General features: G+C 43.7%; 1 protein-coding gene across 1 annotated transcript; it reads right to left on the reverse strand.

The window, feature by feature from the left end:
• Positions 1-7,954: 7,954 nt before the first annotated feature.
• LOC309570587 (lysozyme g-like) lies at positions 7,955-11,303 on the reverse strand (the record flags this gene model as incomplete). The annotated part of the gene is made up of 5 exons (XM_082277497.1): positions 7,955-8,085; positions 8,789-8,927; positions 9,164-9,360; positions 10,347-10,436; positions 11,261-11,303. 5 exons carry the CDS (start codon positions 11,301-11,303, stop codon positions 7,955-7,957), a joined length of 600 nt encoding a protein of 199 aa, XP_082133623.1.
• Between the last annotated feature and the right edge of the window lie 8,853 nt (positions 11,304-20,156).

The raw sequence follows: 20,156 nt of genomic DNA on the forward strand, positions 1-20,156 counted from the left end.
GTTTGACTTGCAATTTATCTGCATTTATCTGTTGTCTCAACACACCATTGCAGGAGGGAAAACATGCAAACATCAACTGAGAGAAGCAGTGCTAACACTTAATGGAAAACAGCCTTTGGTACAGTGAATCATTTACAAGAATATTAGACGAAGATCACAGACATGACATGTTTGCTGCCAGATGTCTCCCCACCTTCTCAATGCACTTCCTGGAGACAAATGGGCTTTCTATCTGCTGGCAGTGTTCTGCAACAGCTGGCTCAGTGCACTTCCCACCCCCGCTGGTCTTACAAGAAACAGAAACACCTAACAACTTGTGCATCCTCCCAAACACAACAGGGCTTCTGTTCTACAGCACAAACGCAATTATGATTTTTAAAAATAAAATACCTTTTAATTTAATTTAAAGTCCCATTGCTAACAGTTTGGAACTAGGAGGAGCCTTGTCTGAAAACAACTGCTCCCCTTCAGTTCTTGGAAGCAAAAACATGCTGACGATGGGAAAATGGGAACCTGTGCTTCTGGTTTTAATCAAATTTTTGCAGGCAAAGATCCAGGAACAATTACATGAGCAGAGCTGCAACTGCTGAGAATTCGGATATGCAGAGACTATGCCAGGCCTCTGTTGTTATCCCGTCTTGCAGAGACAGCAAAGGTCAACAACCCTAAATTAGCGGGCGGTGTGGATTTATTTCAAAGCTACTGTAGCTGTGCAGCAGTAAGGAAAACAGCCGCTGGATGGCAGAACTCCCCGCGGCAGAATCTATCCTGACCCGCTTCTCCCCCACGGTAGATTTTGTGGGTGTGAAGCGCTGTTTTGCACTTTCAGCAGCTCTTTCACATTTTTAGCTGGAGAATTCGTCCCTTGTCATTGCACTGAGAGATTCGGTTCTGTAAGTTTTTCCTGTACTGTTGATACCACCCATGAGAACCAGCTGCAAAAAGTCACAGCAGCTCGTGCATAGGGCTCTTCAAGTTCACAATTATGACTGAGTGTAAAGAAGGTTGGAACAGAGGAAAGCGCATCTGGAAGGAAGGAAGGAGCAGATGTGGCTCAAAATAAGTGACATTAAAAAAATTCAAAGTACTACCAAAGGTGATTCACAAGCCAGTAATCTCCAAATGGTCTGTGCTACTATTCCCTCATTGCTGAGGCAGAAACGTAAAGGATATACTAGTTTGCTTCTTCTGCATCACAGTAATTGAGGCACCCCCACCTTGAACACTTTTATTCCCTGCACATATTCTCTATACAAACCTCCTTTGCCACACCTGCACCGTTTCACCTGAATTCCCTGGGACTTGCTTTATAAAACTCAGCTAGCTCTTCAGCCTCCATACAGGGCAAACTGACAGCCCTGCTACTGAAATATTTTGTGCATGTGTAAGTGTAGGACATCCACCTATAGTACATACAGCAAGGGCCACAATGATCCATTCAATATCAGTATCCACGACTGATTAGCAAGCAGCTCTTCATTGATCACAAGGGTCACAGGGGAGGAACAATTTGGTTTACCCAGAAGCCAGGCTGCAGGCCACTGGACCAGATGTAGTACCAGCTACTCTTCACTCTTCTGTCCTGTGTCTGGCAGGAAGGAAGAATTGCCTCTGGCAATTAAATGGTTCAGGGAAAACATCTGTGGGATAATTTGGTCCTCTATATGGCCTTTATGTCTCAGGCATGCAGCTGTGTCTTTTCAGAGTTTGTCTTCATTTCTAGAGGAAAGGTACAAAAAATATGCTCCCAGGATTTTTATTATTATGGCAGGAATCTATAATCCTGATTTCTGTAATCATGCACTCACTCAAGCCCCTTTGTTTCTTGATCTGAATCAGCTAAGGGGTGGCTGAATAAGCAGGGAGTTCATAAAATAAAACCTGATTTAAATGACAGCAATTAGTCAAATTTCTCCTTGCCTGATTTGGAGCAAAAAACCTTTCCAGTTCTTGGAAATTGGGTGTTTGTGGAAGGCTGAGGGCTGCAGCAGTAGGGTCTCAGGTCAGCCAGATCCTCACTGTGGGGGTTTTTTCATGCTCTTGAACGTTTCTCCTAATTGCTAATTAGCTTAATAAGGGGTTGGTAAGAAATGAGTGATCCTAGTTATGCTTTCAGGGGAGAAACTAGGCTGATCCAAGCTTCCCAAAGCAATCAAGCCCGTTTAAGCTGTGGGAGGTTGCCCAGCCCATGGCAGGAGGGCACAGTGCTCTGGATGCAGGGAGAAGGTCCCTTGTCCTGAGGCTGCAAGATGGCCTCATGGGGAAATGCAGGGACTTGTAGATGGTTGAGACATGTGAGGAACTGGCAAAACATGGATGAGAGGTGCAGCATAGAAGGGGCAGGCTGCACCTGGGCTGTAGCATAGACAACCTGTATCACTGGAAATTGAAGAGCTTTTAGATGAGCATTTCCACTAGAAGAAGGGGAAAGCTGAAAAATACAGAGGAATATCCAGTTTCAACTCATGTGATCTGCATGGTGGACAAGGCTGATGTTCGGTTTACCTCTGAAAAAAACATGAGGGAAATAAACAGCACAATCACAATATATGAGAAAGACAAAATGCAGTGGCAAGGATTTGGCATGTGCAGCATTAAGCAATGAAGCAAAGGCAAACTTAGAAGGGTTTTTGTACAGTTGCTACAGACTTCAAAATCAAGGCAGAACCCAAATGCCTGGACCAAATGATAACCCTGAGGCAGAAGGTGTCTCAGAGGCTTGGTGGAGGCTAGAAAACCAATGAGATGCAGCACTGCCAGCCTCACAGGAACGACTGAGTAGGATGTAGAGGTGGAGGAGTGATGCTGTATGTGAAGAATAAAAATGTTACAGCGTAAAAATATGACAGGAAAAGAGGAGCATGCTAAAACCCTGTGGGTGGAAATCCCAGCCGCTACTGATAAAAATGCTGTAGTAGGACTGTACTGTCCTTCTTGAGTTCCGTGAGATTGGTCAGTGAGGCCAGAGGAGCAGTAAATGCAGGATGGTGGCTTGAGTGGGAGCCTGCATACCAGCTGGATCAGAAGCAGAATTTTGTAGTTGCAATAAATCCCTGCCTCTAGGGCGAGCTGGTTGAGGAACCCACAGAAACAAATGCTAGAGAGAGGCACAAGGGTTTTGTTTGAGGGATGTTAGTGGGAAACTGCTTTGAGGTTGCAATCCTACAGCGTGATCTCTTTTAACCCTGAAATGGGAAAAAGCATGCCATGTGCATCCAATATGGGAGTATTCCATTTCAAGGCAGGCAATTAAATAGACTGAGGCAAGCATTAGAAACAGTTATCCCCAGCTGCAACACTGGCTCCATAGGGGTCCCTGGGTCCACAGGCTGGTGCCCATCCTGGGCAATATAAGAGGCCCTGTCCTGGGTACAGGTTGCTGGCTAGGAAATCCCAGCCCAGTTTTGCAATGAGTAACAAAGCAGAACAAACACAGTTATTCAGCTCTGCATTGATGTGCTGGTGTTTCCCTTTGTTTTCTGCATATCTCAAAGAGAGAGACATGGACATGTGGCTCAGACAGACTCAGCTGCAGCATTTGGAATCAGCCATTGGAACAATCTGTTCTCCCACGTGGCTTAGGGCTCTGACCCAACAGGGACTTGGTTTGGACAGTGTTTTCCCACTGCTTCAGTTACTGCTGGAAGAGGTAGTTTAATTAGTCCTTCTGCCTGGTTTCTATGAATGCCAGTCATTGCAGCTCCAAACTCCAGGCAGATCCCCGCCTGAGCCATGGAGGGATCAGCCCATGCCACCTGCAGCTTAACAAGTTGATGCGAGAGAAAGCCTCCACCTCTCGCTCTTTATTGTAGGAAGCACATTTAAATAGATTTCCCAGTACTGACATCAGTTGTAAAACCAAATCACAGGACCCCAACAGAGAAAGTTTTCTTCTCTGTCTGTAATTTGTTTTCCTTTTCCCAACTGCTGATTCTGATTCAGCAGTGTTAGCCTGGAAAGATCCTTAAACAACACTTACTGCATTTCCCCTCTCTACAAAGCATGACTGCAAAGAGAGCAGGTTTAGATTAGATATTAGGAAGAAATTCTTTACTATGAGTGTGGTGAGGCACTGGAATAAGTTGTCCAGAGAAGTTGTGGAAGCCCCATCTTTGGAAGTGTTCAAGGTCAGGTTGGATGGAGCCCTGAGTAGCCTGGTCTAGTGGAAAGTGTCCCTAACTAAGGCAGGGGAGTTGGAACTTGGTGGTCTTTAAGGTCCTTTCAAACTCAAACAATTTTGTCATTATATATGATGTACAGCTACTTTTACATGTTGGTCTTGGATGTTGTTTAAAACACCGAGGAATTGTTGTATTGCTTCATTAGCCTGAAAGTTTTTTGAAGTATCCAACACAAATCTGCTGCCAAACTCACCGCTATTTGTCTTACCCTCAAGGGGAAGGGAAGGATGCCTTTGGCAGGTCATTGCCCTTCACTTCTTTTGCATATTAGAAATCATAAATGTATGCTTTTTCTCTTTTCGGGGGGAAAAATATCTAATTCCTTATTTCTACAGGCTGTACTTTCCATCAGGATTGTGATTGTCCTGAGCACATTTTTGTTTGTGTGACAGGCCAAACACTGTTGCCAAGCCTCACTGACAGCTGAACAGCTGAGAGAAGAGTTACCCCAGGTGCTTCACACACAGTGCTATAACAAAGATAACCCCCAAATGGGATATTCCTTCTTTTTGATTTCTCCTCTCTCCTCTACTGGTACCAACTTCTTTGCTTCCCACTAGAATCCCCAGCCCTTTCTGTGGGATAGTTGCCCACCCACTACACCCCTGCTTGACCTCATCAAGTGTTTTGCACCTGTGTTAAATTGATTTCAGTGCTGTGGTTCCTAGCTGGTTTTCACAGTTTCTAACCACACTGGAAGTGCTCATGTTCCCTTTCCATGTAGCCCACAGTTTGATAGCTCACATGCTCCATTCGTTTCCTGACTGCAAATTTCAGAGAAACTGGTATAAGACAGACTTGTGTAGCTCCACTTGAAAAGTCTCAGCAGTTTGGCCAGAAGCTTCTGATAAGCAGAGCTTTTTCTACTTACTTTAAGGCCCTTCATGTAAAAGGGCACTTCATATTTCTGCTGAAAGCCTTATTGACCTCATGATGTAGCACAACCATGGCTTCTCTCTTGGCGACTTACCCAGTTAGATAAAGATTTTAATTGGTCTGAGGTGGTTTTTCCCTGCCAAGCCAGGCTGCCAGAACCCTCCTGACTGTTTCTTGCTGTTTTGTTGTCCCACGGGATCTCTTGATGAAAAAATTCAATCCTTTACTCTAGCATCTTCCTCAATGTTTTGGGCAGGTGTCTTGATCTTTGGCTCCCTGGACCTTTCTTTTCCGTCTGATTTGGTTTTCCTCTTTCCTTGCCCTTGCTTCTGCTTTTTCTGATATGTTATTTGGTATTAGATCATTTGCTTTGCAAGGTGTCTGTTGGTTTTGGGTTTTTTTTAATAGGTCATGGGTCAAAAGGGTGACCAAGAGCGTGACTGCAGCTTCCTTGTCTACATCAGGAAGAACAGGAACTTCCAGTAACATGGACAAAGGTGACCAGAAAAAGATCAGAGGGGAACAACAATCTGAACTCATTATTTTTCAGGAAACCTTTTGCTCAAATCTTAAGGCAGCATGCTACTGTTAAACTTTCCTTAATTAGTTACTCCTTCCTACCAATTTATCATGCTTTAACTCACTCTCTGCAGGGATTTTATGTATTCACTGCAAAGTGCTGATACCCTAAAACAATATTTGGAACAAAATATACAAATTCCATAACTTTAAATTTTAAATAGACTTAAAAATACAAATAATCCTTTGTGGTGATGCTGCACAACTCAGCAGACAGGTCTGCAGGCCCTTGGGTATTGCTACCACAACATGAAACAGCAGCTTCATAGGTAGCACTTGCACAAATTGGACTCCTGAGGAGCTCAGAGATCTGCAGGGTTGGCAGCATCAGTAGTGGTGACAAGGAGCTCACTGGCAGCGACTGAGGCTGACATGAAGGCAGCTAAAGAGGGCTCCACTCTTGTTCACCCTCAGAACTCAAACCCCAGCTTTGCACACATAGGCAGCAATGAGATTCCCTGCCCCATTTGAAGTTTATACTGATCTACCAAAAATTCATTCATAGGCTTTACATAAGAGGTTTATGTAACACAGAGGTTTACATAACGTAGTGCACCAAAGACTTCATCCTATGAATTTTACATGTTGTCAAGTAGACAGTCATGTGATACATTTCATAAGTTTGTATTACAAAGTAATGATTTTAGTAAAATTATGTTAATATAGTGCAGAATTCTCTAATGACTAAATAAAATATAGTTCAATATCTGTGGTTACTTAACAATGAACTGTTTATAGTAGTCTTAAAAAAAAAACCCAAAAAATCAGTGAGATTTGAGACAAGCTAGAGTTCCCTCTGGTCTCCAGAGGTGATAAAATTAGTTTGCTTGTAATGTATGTTAATCATGCAGAGTCCTTGCTATGAGGGCAAGCAGATGAGTGACTGGCAAGACAAGGGGCACAGCATTAAAATTGCTCTGCTTGCAAAAGCTGTCTCCAAACCAGCTCTCATTCTGCCTGTGTTGACCCTGCCTGGCAGCTCAGGCACACGCACAGCACTGCCCCTTGCTGCCAGGCATGGACTGCCAGGCACACCACTTCTGCATCAGCAATGGTGGCAGCTGGAAGAAAAGTGCCCTGACACCTCCAAAAAGGTAATTTGAAAGGCTAAATGTGAACATCCCTATTCCCATGTTCACAAGTTTGGGTCAGCAGCTGTGCTCAGGCCCAGCTCTTCTGACCTATTCAGTCTGTAGCACCATTATCCTCTCCCTGTTCTCAAATTGAGCTTTAGACCCATTCCAAGAGTACTGAATGGGGTTATTTACTCAAGTTGTAGATTGCTACCCACTGAGCCCCATGAAATTGAAAAAAATAAACATCGAGATTTAACATTTATCTTTATTTCTATCTTATTCTGATTATTATTCTCTAATTAATAAATTGGCACTGAGAGATTATTATTCTCTAATTAATAAATTGGCACTCCTCCACTTTCAAACAAACCTTTTAGGCCCAGAGCTCATTCACTTCTATTAGAAACTGGGATTCCTGGCAGAGGGACAGATGCTGAAATGCTTTTAAATTTGGAGGAAACTCAGCATAAATGTGCCAAAGCTAAAGCAGGAAAGGTTGTGGGGTTTTTTACCAAAACTATTGCTGTGATACAGCTGCTGGGGTGGGTACATATGGGGCTGACTCCTGCTCCAGGGGCTGGTCTCTGATGGAAAGGCATTTTGCTGTGGCACTTGCAGGACTTTCAGTATAGAGGCCCTGAAGAGGTCCCCAGTTGCACCATGGCCATGGACTCAGGGGACCAAGCAAAGCACGTTTTAGTAGTGTCCGCCTCAAGGCTGGCTACAGGAACACTCAGCTACTGCAGAGACCAAAGGCTTGCTGAGAAGTCTCTTCATTGCTCCTTAGTCAGCAGCACCAAGGGAAGGAAAACTTAGGGTATTCATCCCCCTCATTGGCCATGGAGAGGGAAGGAGGTGGATGCAGGTGGGAAGAGCACAGCTGATGCCCAGGGGGAGCTGCTTGTGTGCATGTCTGGGGGATGCACAAACAGCCCCGGGATTCAGCTTTGAACTGGAAGAATCACCTTCCTCATTCAAAATTTAAACATTGCTGGTGTGTCCCCATCTGCCTTTCAAGGGCCCTGAGCTTGGGGTATCTCATCCCTGGGAGTCTCGTGGAAGGCAGTGCTGAGCTTGCCCATCAGTGAGTGAGGGGGTGGGATTTGCTGGAGCAAGCAAGGTGTCATTGGCAATGCCACCAGCATCAGTCCTGCCAGGAGACCTGGGGAGCTGCTCTGGGTACTACAATCACTGCTGGGCCAGTCTGCAGAGGGGGGCTCAGTGGCGGGGCAGGTTTATGACCTAGAACCCATTTCTCTTAAAGTACTGGGCTCGTCTAATCACACTGTTGGCGTAGTTGTAGTCTCTGTTGCATGGGTCTGCCTCGTAGACCTGGAGGTTGCCCATTTTTGCACGGTAGGTGCAGAGTCCCCCTGAAAAGAGTTAAGAAGGAGTTGTTATCGGCTTTAAGTAAGAAATAGAGATTTAAGAGCAAAAATTTGTAGCAAAAAGGGCCATGCACCTCACCAAATACACACAGCTGCTTGATGAAGTGCCAATTGTGCATTATTGTTGAAAAGTGACTGATTTTGTAAAATCTTTACTGCTGCAATGAAGGAGCCCATAACTCTCTCCAAATGCAGGTGGAAATGGAACACTGTTACCAGAAAAGGGTGTAAGCAGAGCAAAGGAAGGGCAGTATCAGAGAAAGGAAGGGAGAGTAAGAAATAGCATCGGGTGAACAAACCATCACCACAGATAGCACAGACTACAAGGAAACCTGAACTGCAAGCTTCCTGGACATAACAGGTTGCCACAATAACCCTGTTGTGTTGTCGTGCCTCCATTTCCTCAGTGACTTTTGTTTAGTTGCTTCATCTTGTTTATCCACCTAACAGCCATTTCTCATTGCCTGTCTGCTGGTCTGTTACTGCTTCTGTTAAACTAGAAAGCTCTGGTTCTGGTTGTTATTTTGGGGCTTCGGGGGTTTCTTTTGTTTGTTTGGGGTTTTTTGGTAAGAGATGCTGTAAAATCTGCCAGGCTGATGCTCCTTTTCCCCTTAAAAGCAACATTAACAAGCACACAACATTCCCATCAGTCAGTCTGTCCCTTCCTAGTACAAAGCCCATCCCTTACCTCTCAGCTGCTGGTCCCAGGTCCAGGTAGGATGTCTTGCCCGTACTTCATTAATGGAAAGAACCAGGATATTTGAGCACTGATTTATGTGCTCTTCACTATCCCACACCGCAAAAGGTTGCAGTTGCTGCCTGCTGATCTAGGAAAGACAAGCAAGAAAATGGGTTTCCCTCTGAATGCCACCCCCTCTTCATTGCACTCCCAGGCTTCACATTGAAGTGACCTTACTCAGGACAGCACTTAAGCACAGCCTTTGATGTAGAGGGATTGCAATAAAGAGCTCTTTCAAACACAGAGCAGCCATTTGCTAAGGTAAAGCCCTGGGGTGTGCACTGCATTACTGTGCTGTTACTCCTGCTTATCACCCTGCTGTACCTGCATCAGGCCGTACTTCTGCTGTCCCCGGTCCCAGCCGTTGTCCAGGAGCAGGCCCACACGGCTCTCCTGGGACATGATGGCACCGATGAGCGCTGGGTCCAAGCACAGGTTTCTGGCTACTCTCCTAATTGGCATCTCGTATCTCCTCAGGCGTACAAGGTCTGCCTCAGCAGTCCTCCGTATCATGGCATATCCTGCGGCGTAGGAAAAGGCAGATTTACACACACCCCTGTCCAGACCCCTTGCTTCCCCCTTGAGCAAGTGTGACAAAGGAGTAACTTAAGTTTTTAAGAAATTGCATCTACATCCAGTTGGGCAGCGGGGTTTGAGGAACAAGCACAGCCCTATTGTGGCCACACATGCGTGGTCCTCTTCTTCTGCTGCACCTCCCGAGTCAGAAAAGTGAAGTTTCAAAATGGATTTGAAAAAATTGAGCCATATGTTGCTACTGACTGGCCACACAGCAGTAACAGCTGTGTTCTATTTATGGAGTGGGGGCTTTTTTAAAGCAAATTTGGAACACTTTGGAAACAAGCAAGCAGGTTCAGATCTGTGCTTGAACACCCGCAGTCAGATGTCTGCCCTGGAAGAGCCTACATCCGAGGAACATGGCAAAATCCCTGGAGATATCAGCAGTATGAATGTGACACAGTCAGCTGTGTGGTGACACAGGGCAATAACACCAAGCAAGAAAGAGAGAAATGTGAAGGATTTACCAAAAATGAGTCAACCAGAGGTAGGATGGCTACACACCTGGGACTTTCCCCCTGTAAAGTGTGTCTCTGGCATGTCAGCACTGGCCAGCTCAGCCAACATGCCAGCACTCAGGACCTGGCTCTGTACATCTTACCCTTGGAGCAGACAAGCCCTGGGGCTTTGTGAGGAGGCTGATGCTAAAGTCCTGGCTGATGGAGAAGCTCTTTTGACTGAAAACGGGTAGTACTATTTCCCTTTTCTTTGAGGCTGAGGATCCTGCTTATGGGACATGAAGTTCATCCTTTCACTTCCCACCAGGTCTGGAGGCTTCACAGAACATGCTATTTTGGGAGAGGAATTGTCGCTTTCTCCCTTTTGCCTAACTGCATAGCTGCACCACATTTAATTTGGCAATAATAGAAGGTTAGGCATCTCTCTGTCAGGTACAAACAGGATGACAAATCGAGTAATGAATGATACATACCACAATCAGAGGCTCTTACAGGTGTGCAGGACATCGTGGGGAGTTGAAGAGCACTTATATCACCATAGCAACTGTAACTCACGGATGGAGCTGAAATATTAAAGGGAGGTGTTTGAACACGTAAGATCTCAGAGCAGTGCTATACAAGTGCTGCAAGTGCATACAAGTCAAGCATGAGAGATTTGTCCAGACCTGCAATCCACATCCCCTTGTGTTGCCCCTGCTTGTACGGTTGCTGCTGCTCTCCATCAGTAATGTTATCAAAGAAAGGTAGAGAACAAAAATTTGTTCTTTTCTAATTGAATATTGAAGCAAATGAATCTAATGACCATTTAGATGAATGTGCACCTGCCCTGTTAGGTCTAAAGGCTGGTGTGGGAAAGGAGAACCACAGCCTCTGCATTTATTTCAGAGGGCTCTTCCCATTCAATGCCCTGCGGTGTTCGAAGCCACTCAGATGATGGCTGGCGGTGTCTGAGCGCCCTGGCAGGGATTGTCTCCTGTGTCCCTCCTTAATTTGGTGAGGAATTAATTCAGGAGAATGCTTGCCTCAGTCTGGAAAAATTACCCTCTTTCCTCAGAAACTGAGGAACAAACAGCCTCCATCAAACTGCTTGCCACTTGTGAGACCATTTCTGAGCAGGCAGGGAAATCAGATAAGGTTAGCTGGGAAAATCAAGAGGAGACATGTCTGTGACTCTCTTGGTTTCAGTCCCATCCTCCAGATGTGCTGGTTTAAAAGACCTGTGTGGGCAGCAAGCAGCCTCATACAGCAGCTGAGGACCTTCAGCCACACGGGATCTTACAGAGCCATGCAGGAAGGGAGCCTCAGGCCTGGCTGCAAACCTCCTCTCCATGGTCCTTCTGCAAAGAATTTCCAGTGTGCTTTTGACAGCAACCCAAACCCATCTCACCAACAAGGGCTGAAAGACCCAGCAACAGCAGTGCAGGGATCATGGTGATGGCTCTCCTCAGCTGTCCCAGGAGACCTGGAAACACAGTGGTTTGCAAAACATGAAGAAATTACTGCTGATTTTCAACAGTACTGTAGCAAAGTCAAGTCGGTATGCCAAAAGCTTCCATCCTGACAGGGATGGCATTAGCCAAAGAGGGGTTGGGCAGCAGAGGTACTTTCTCCCCTTGGGGAGATTGGGATCAGGGAGGTCCCTGATGGCAGCTTGGGCCAGCAGGGACCTTTTCAGCCTCTGTCGGTTCTCACTGCTTGCTCACAGGGTCCCTCCCAAAGGCCCATAGTGTGTCTACCTTTGCTTAAATTTTATAGGTGTTTGAAGTCTAACGTGCTACAAAGTGCACACAATCCTTGCCTCTGTTCAAAAAGGATTTTTCCTTGGCTTTTGGAAAAACTTGTTTTCAAAAATCAAGAACTATGACCCTTAATTCCATGCTAAGAGCATGCAAGGCAACTCCAAGATTTATTTGATGAAATAATACTTCTCTGTGTGGTATTGGCAGATAACCACTTTACTAATAAATGCATATGTTGTGCCTGTTAATAAAATTCCAAAATGTTGTCAGATGATAGCTATCAAATGGAAAAATTTGGCTGTATTTACCTTGCTGATGAACACATTTAAACTGAGCAGCTTGTATGGTTTACAATTTTTTTTTTCCCAGGAAGATTTCAAACACAAAACACACCATTAGTCTTGTAGGCAATTAACACTAGTCCTGCTAACACTTGAAAATGCTTTATCAGTTTTAATAGCATGTGACCTTTTCTCTAGCCTGCCTTTCTACTACAAACCAGATTGTGTGGTTACAGAAACACAAATAATCCACCAGTACCATTGGAAAGACTCCCTTGTCCCGACTGAGCTTATTCAGGCTGGCAATGCCCACGGTCAGGTCAGGGTACACTCGGTAGCTCCGTTTGAGCTCTAACACTAACACTAAGTATTCACAAGCCCAGATTAATACAGCTTGACCCAACACCTATGAATTCAATGGCAAATCCATCTGGGTCCCTACTGAAAGCTACAGGATGTAGCTCTTTCCACATGCAGGAATTTTTTTCACTCCCATCACAAAAACCTCACAGGCATTAGGTAGAAACAGCATAGCAATCACAATATTGGTGAAATGCTAAATCAAAACAAATCAAGGCTTCTGGTTCTAAATAAATATTCTGTGAGTGAATTCAGACTCACCTGTATTCAGTGTCCTTCCTCTGAGGCAGGTCACTTGATGACTTTTATATATATATGTAGGAAAAGGTATCCACCCTACGGGCTTTGGAATGTTAATTTCTACCTAGTGTGATGACTGTTTTAAAGTACAATAAGTAATATATATTAAGAGCTTAGAACTCCAATGATTCCTTTCATCCAAAGATTTGCACAAGTGGTGGTTAGTCAGACTCAGGACAAGTCTGTGAAAGGAAATAAACACTGGGTTTCCTCCATCAATAAGTACATTGATGCACAGTAAATGACTTGGAGAAATTATTGAAGTGAATCAGTGGCAGAGGCCAGGCAAAAAACAGATCCCTGTGTAGTCCTCTTCTTGCTTTGCATCTGCACATATTTCTGGAAGGATTGTTTGTGTTTTGTTTCCTCAATGATTTCAGTTAGGCAAGCTTTTAATTAAGTATCATACTTCCATATGAATTTTAACAAGGACAATTAAGGAAAATCATCCCACTGCTTCATTGCTTACAACAAACCTAATTCAGGATGGGCACTTGACTACTTTGAGAGCAGAGGCAGGGTCTGAGTTTCAGATTTGGGGAGGTGGGAGGTTGCAGCAGAAATTAGGAGGAAGGAAACTGGTCTCTCAGCAGCTGAAGTTAGTGGGGACACACAGAGGGGCTCTGAAAGACTTGCACTTTGCAGCCAAGAGACTTTTCACATACCTAAAACATCTGAGTCACTTGGAGAAGGAAGGACACTGGGAGACCAGTGCCCTTCAATCCTGTTCCGGTTGTCATATTTTTCCCAAGACTCTGCCCAGCATGCGTGGAGGCTAGGAAGGCAGGGTTTTTCTTCTGGTAGCTTTCTCTTCATTATTTAATGTACCACAAATCCATCTATTCCCATTGCTCTTTTGGGATTGAGATGGGGCAGGTAGGAAATGCTGTTTTGGCCTGATACTAATTTACATGTTCAAAACCAGGCATTGTTACAGGAGGCTTGGTGTAAGGGTTAAGGTGAGTCTTAAATATAGAACTCTTAATGAAACCTTCCCAAAGATTACAAAAAGGCTAGGCAATCATTCTTCACGTACAAACCTGTTAACTCATTGTGGTATCTCAGACTGGACTATCACTTAATCCTTTTACTGGGGTTTAACATTTTACATAGCAGAAGGTCAAGTTTGACATAATGTAAGGTGCACATCCATGTGGTGTTGTCATGGTTTAACACATAGAAAATAGAAACATCACATGTATGGTGTGCTTTAATCCTTTCAAAGGAAACAGCAACTGATGAAATGCTGGAGGGGAGGAAAGACAGAAGAAATGATTTGGGAAAAGCTCACAGTGCACAGCTTGATGGCAACAAACCCAGTAGACATATTCATTTATCTGCTACAGAACAAGACAATTTTTATTAGAAAGAGATGTTTTCTCTCAAATAGATTATAAAAATTTAATATTAACATCCACCTGGAAGTTATAAAAACAGCATCATGCTAGTGACAAACAACTAATGTTCCTCTGTCACTGAGCCTGCGTTCATGCTGACTTAGGACCTTTTTTTGAGAAGTAGCCTCTAACCTTAGGTAAGATTTATTTCCTAATGTGTTGTCCACTTGCTGATGGTCCTTAAGATGAAGTTTTGAATTTAGATACTGTTTGTCATTGCTACATATTTTTCTCTTTCATTTATTACCATGTAATCACATTTTTCTACATTTCCCAATAGTCACATGAATTCTTAATGCCTACTCTGCATTGCATTGCTCCTTATGTACTCACTGAGTAGTGGATGTTATGTTTTAAATACAAGTATTTTTATCTGTGCTGCTAGAAGCTCTTAGGTCCCTGGGACAGATTCCTTGTATTCATACAATTTCCACTGTAAGCCCAAATAAGAGGATATTTTTTCAGCAGTGTTACGGACTTTTTCTTGCTAAAAACCTCCTTATCCACATAAATTTTGCCAACTGCCTTTTAGAGTAAAAGCCAAAAGCAAGCACCCTCTCTACGGAAACATGGTCATGCTCATATACTGCTCATATACACTGAATGGAGCAGCTCTCAGTCAGTGCATTTGTCCAAGGCACCACCACGTGACGAGAGCTGCAGGATGTTTGAAAACACCATCTTCTGCTCAAAGGCCTTTGTGGGGCTGTAAACCCAGAGCACTGAATGTAGGTGAGCCACTTAATGAGAGTGGGCTGCATCTGTCACTAGTACAGAACAATTTTTCATTTTTATGATAGATTTAATTTGGAAAATTGCATCAGGAGTACAGTGCCAATACCTATTCTCCTTGTGCTCGGTTTGGTCAGCACAGAGTGTGACTGGGAGGGAGGGAATGGAAAGTCAAGGAAAGAGGAGCACTTCACTTACCAAAAGGTACCTGCATCTTCTTAAATTTAAGAAGCAGGAAAGGTTCCTGGTATTCATGTGCATCCTGGCGTTCAGCTGCAGTCAGTGACCACAGACATGCTTTCTCTGTGATCTGTCAGTGACACTGTCAGTTACATTCAGGTAAAGGGAGAGCAGAGTGGACAAAAAATGTTACCTGACACAAAAGCATTTTCCACTTGTCTTACATAAACTAGAAGGGACCACTCCTGAGATCTAAAGCACACCAAGGTTCGGTACCAACCGTTCTTTCCTACTCACAGATTTTCACTTTATATTTTTTCCCCCTCGTGCCAAGTGAAGTTTTTTCATTCTGCTTAATGGAGAAGTGATCAAAATGAAGCATCATTTTGAAAAGAATTATATGCTGCACATGTTATTCTCCTTCAGGTTGCAGGTTATAGCAACACATGTCACTGGGTGGTGAGAATACCATCTAAAATCACTTGGAATGATACCCACATTAATTATTGTCTCCATTGTGAGTTTCAACTTGTTTCATAACATCGACAGGCAGATGAATTTCTCAGGTTGTTCCTTTTGTCTTGGATGTAATTATAGGTAACACCAGGTATTCTCAGACTTTGTAACTGCTTTATAGGGAAGCTGCCCATCACTGCTGACGTAGGTTGGATACCTACCACTAACTGACCAGTTAAAGATGCATCTATAGCATTGTCTCAGACAAATCCTCTACGGTTGTCCTTCCCAGCTTTTAAAGGGACACACCCAGTTTAATAATTAAATTTCCATATTTTTTCCTTTTTCACGTCTAGTATACCTGGAAGTAATCATAGAATCATATAGGTTGGAAAACACTTCTAAGATCATCGAGTCCAACCATTAAGCCAGCACTGCCAGTTCCACCACTAAACCATGTCCCTAAGCACCACATCTATGCATCTTCAAAAGTCTTCAGACTTGTAAGACATGAGGCTCTCCATTTTCACTGTATTCAGAAGTGAACGAGTGCTGAGGGTCCCAATCTCTTCCCTTATCTTGCCTTTCTGAAGAATGCAGACAAGCATGGAAGTAACATCCCAATCTGCATCTCTCTGGCCTTCACATAAAATAACTAAGGCCAGAAGTGTTTATGAGGGAGGAAAAAAGTATTTTCCTTCTGTTCACTAAAATGAGATTTTTGATATTTCTCTAGGAGTGGTGTTCTAGTAAAAAGGTCACTGGACTGGATCCTATGACAGTTCAGTTCACATCCCATCTTCAAGACAGATCTATCACCTAAAGCAAGTCATTTGAAGTTTGAGCCAGGATAGGGTCCTGCACATGAGTCTGGGAAATCCCAAGCACCAATATCGGCAGGGGGATGAACGGATTGAGAGCAGCCCTGAGAAGGACTTGGGGGCATTGGTTGACAAGAAGCTCAGCATGACCCAGCATTGTGCGCTCACAGACTGGAAGGACAACTGTGTCTGGGCTGCCCCAAAATCAGCGTGGCCAGCAAGCTGAGGGAGGGGATTCTGCCCCTGCACTACAGTCTCATGAGATCCTACCTAGAGTAAAACATTCAGCTCTGGGCTCACAATGTAAGCAGGATGTGCAACTGCTGGAGCAAGTCCAGAGGAGGGTCACCAAGGTGATCAGAGGGCTGGAGCACTTCTACAAAAAAAAGCTGAGGGAGCTGGGATTGTACAGCCTGGAAAAGGGAATACTCTGGGGACACCTTATAGCACATTCCACTACCTAGAGGGGGAACAAGAGAGTTGTGGCGGCACTTTGTACGAGGGCACACAGTGATAGGGGGAATGGCTTCAAACTGACAGAGGGCAGGTGTGGATTTGATACAAGGAAGAAAGTCTTTGTGAGACACTGAAACAAGCTGCCCAGAGAAGCTGTGGGCACCCCATCCCAGGAAGTGTTGAAGGCCACATTGGATAGGGCTTTGAGCAATCTGGTTTAGTGGAAGATGTCCCTGCCCAGGTGATGTTTAAGGTCCCTTCCAACTCAAACCATCCTGTGTTTCGATGATAAGTATCAAGAGCATTTCTGTGTGCCTGCAATTAATTATACAAAGCACTGAGGACTGTTAACATTCCAGAAAACAAACAGGAAACAATTTCAGGCTTTTTTCTAGGGCAGTGCAATAACAAAATAAATAATTAGCAAGGAGGACGTAGATCAGGAAAGTAATTAATGTTGTTCTGTGCATTACGATCACCTGATTTTCATACAATGTCATCTTGGGAAAAGCCAGTCGTTACTGGAGATTGCATGGCTTGTGAAGAAGGTAAGTTAATTTTTAAACCTTTTTTATAAGAGTCACATGTTGAAGTCATACCACCAGGTGGGTGATGCTTGAACAGGCTGTGTTCCAAAATGCGAATCATATTAACACAGACTCAACACTGAGCTGACACAGCTATGTGGCTACTAGATCAGTGTTGGCTTACTTTAGGCAGCTCAAGCCATGGCTGTAACAACTAATCAAAAACCACAGAGTAGCTTTAGAAGATGCACCTTATGGGATCTCTAAAAGTAAGTTTTCTTAACTGCTTCCTTTCCATCAATAAGCACCCAATATCTCTCAGTGTACATGCACTTAAAATTAATTCACCCAATTTAAACAAGGTATTTTTGGGCGACGTTCTGGGGTCTTATGTACTACTTCAGCCAGTTTGATGTGTTACCTTAATTTGTTGAAGAAGGTATGAGCATAAATTCCCTTCTGTAGCTTATGATACAGAATGGTGCTCTGCAGAGGGACAGGGAACAAGGAGCATCTGGTAGACCACAATATCTTGGATCACCACAATCATATTGGACAGGCTGAATGCTGAAGGCTCCAAAGCACGATCCAAGAACAAAAGATCAGAGTAGACCTTTTTTTGTCAAATGTGGTGGAACCTCTCTCTATTTATCCTTTAAACGTGGCTCAGGAGCAACTACCCCTCAGAACAATTCTCAAGCAGTGTACTGTAACACCAAGTATGCTCACCGTCCGTCTTAAGTCTTTTCTTCAGCTCCAGAGTGTAACTCTCACTCTCAAACTGTCGTGTACAGCTGTTCTAAAGAGACAGACAAATCAACCACTGCTGGCAGAATTTTCCTTTCAAAAAGTGCGTTACACAGCTATTGTATATGCAATGAGTACAAAAGCCATGCTATTTCTGCATCAGCTAGTGCTTGTTAGTGTGTATGTGAGAGAAAAAGTGACAGCATCTCTCACACTGGGTTGAGAACACCAGCTTTACTCTTACAGGGAAGACAAAGGGTTTGTCTTAGAAACTGTACTGGTCAAAGCCCAAACCTTCTATAGAAATATCTGTAGAAAAGCCTTCATTCTAGAATTTCTAGGTGGGGAATAGAAAAAAGGGGATTCCTTGTAATAGAGGACTTGAGAGCATCAGTTAATCTTTTGAGTTGGCCTCCCTCCACCCCTGTGACACTTGCAGGTAATCCAGCCTACTAATGGGGTCTGAGAGCAGCTACTCAGCTGTTGCCCTCTCCAGAATTTGTTTCTCATCCTGCCTCTTTCTGGGACCAGACTTCTTCATACTTCCCAGATCCCAAAGCTCAACTCAGCACTTCACTTCAGGGTAGATTTCTTGAGTAGAAATACAGCAAAACACAGGATCAATCAGTGATCAAGGACTGTCCGGTCAAGTCCACTTAATTCAGCATAAAGAGCTGGACAACTGAAATCCTGTTTGGTTATTATTGCCTTCCTGATTTTCTTTATTATTTCATACCAAGCATCAGGCACAGACTTAAGCACTAGTCATTGTTAAAGTTATATGCTGAGTGCAGGCATAAGACCCATCACTTCCAAAGCTGAACATTTCTCACCTCTTTGTTGTCTAACAACCTTTCATGGCTGACACATGCCAGACCAGGTACCATTTTGTGATTAGTCTAGGCTCAGGAACCTTAGTCAGTCAGGTTCTCACATACCTGATCCATCTGCTGTAAGGAATTAATCCCATAAAACCCGCGTTCTTTCTAGATATTGTGAATCATCAGCATCCTCATCCTATCATCTATCAGCCATATGGCCACTAGATTGCTGTTGACAAAGTTAATCTTTCTGCTTTTCAAGTCTGTACAGCTGACATTTATTTGAGCTGGTGTTCTCTGTATTGTGACATTTCCAGCTTGTTGTCCCATGTCTTCTGATCATGGATAATTCATTAATTTAACCTGCTCGGCAAAATCATTAAACTCTACCACAGAAGAGTAATTTGTTCCTCACTACTCAAACTAGACAAATTTCCCATTTCTTAAAGAACTTCTAGGTTTCAGCAAAAATAAATTTTTTGGGTTTGAATTGTTCACCTCAAAATAATATGCAGGATGGAGATGTAACCAAGAAGACTGTTCAGTAACAGTTTTGATATTTATTCAAGACAGAATATGCAGAAAGCAGACATGAAAGTAAAAACCTGAAGGAGCAATCTATGAGATTGCTACTTCAAAATAATTTAAACGTCCAGTATGAACAGTCTCAAGTTCCCTTGTCACCCATGGGAGGAGTGTCCCTGTCCATAGCAGGGGGGTTGGAACTAGATGATCTCTAAGGTCCCTTGCAATCCAGCCCACTCCATGAGTCTATGATTCTACCCAAACCACACAAACTCCTTGTATCAGCACTAGAGTATGTGTGGTCATGGAACAAGCTTGATGAAGGAAAAGGTCCCAGGAAGGATGAAGGAAGATTAACCTAGAAAAAAATCATCAGCTTAAAGTGACATGAAACCACAGACTCTAAGTAGGATTTGCAGTGAGTTTGTAATGAGGCTATTCATGTATGAAACTGAGTAACCTCCAACAACACACTGTGCTGGAATCCTGACAAGCCCATGTGTTTCCACATAGCACGCAGCTGCTTTAGAGGTGATTTTATATTTCCACAGCTTGTTCAACACAGTTAGGGCTCACTGATGAGCTCTGCTAAGACACTTGTAAAAACACTGTTGGAACCCTGGTTTCCTGAATTTCATGCAACTGGATGAAGGAAAAAAAAAGGAAATGAGCACTCTCTAATGCATTTAAAGAGTGTGTGCATTATAAAGGAGATCAACGTGAAGCAAGGCTCCTTTATGCTTCTCCTAGATGAACAGGCAGCTGTGTACATCTTAAGCTGATTGCGTTCTCAAAGTGATCCTGTATGTTAAGGCAGAACTGTACATTACCTGTTAGAAATCTAGAAGGAGCTCATACAACCTTTCTGATGGACTTTATTAATAGAGAAATCAATCCACAGCACCTAGATCTCCTTCTTTGAAAGGATGCAGTAGTCAACA

The sequence above is a fragment of the Coloeus monedula genome, assembly GCF_965178545.1.
Source record: "Coloeus monedula genome assembly, chromosome: 3".
Taxonomy (NCBI): Eukaryota; Metazoa; Chordata; class Aves; order Passeriformes; family Corvidae; genus Coloeus; species Coloeus monedula.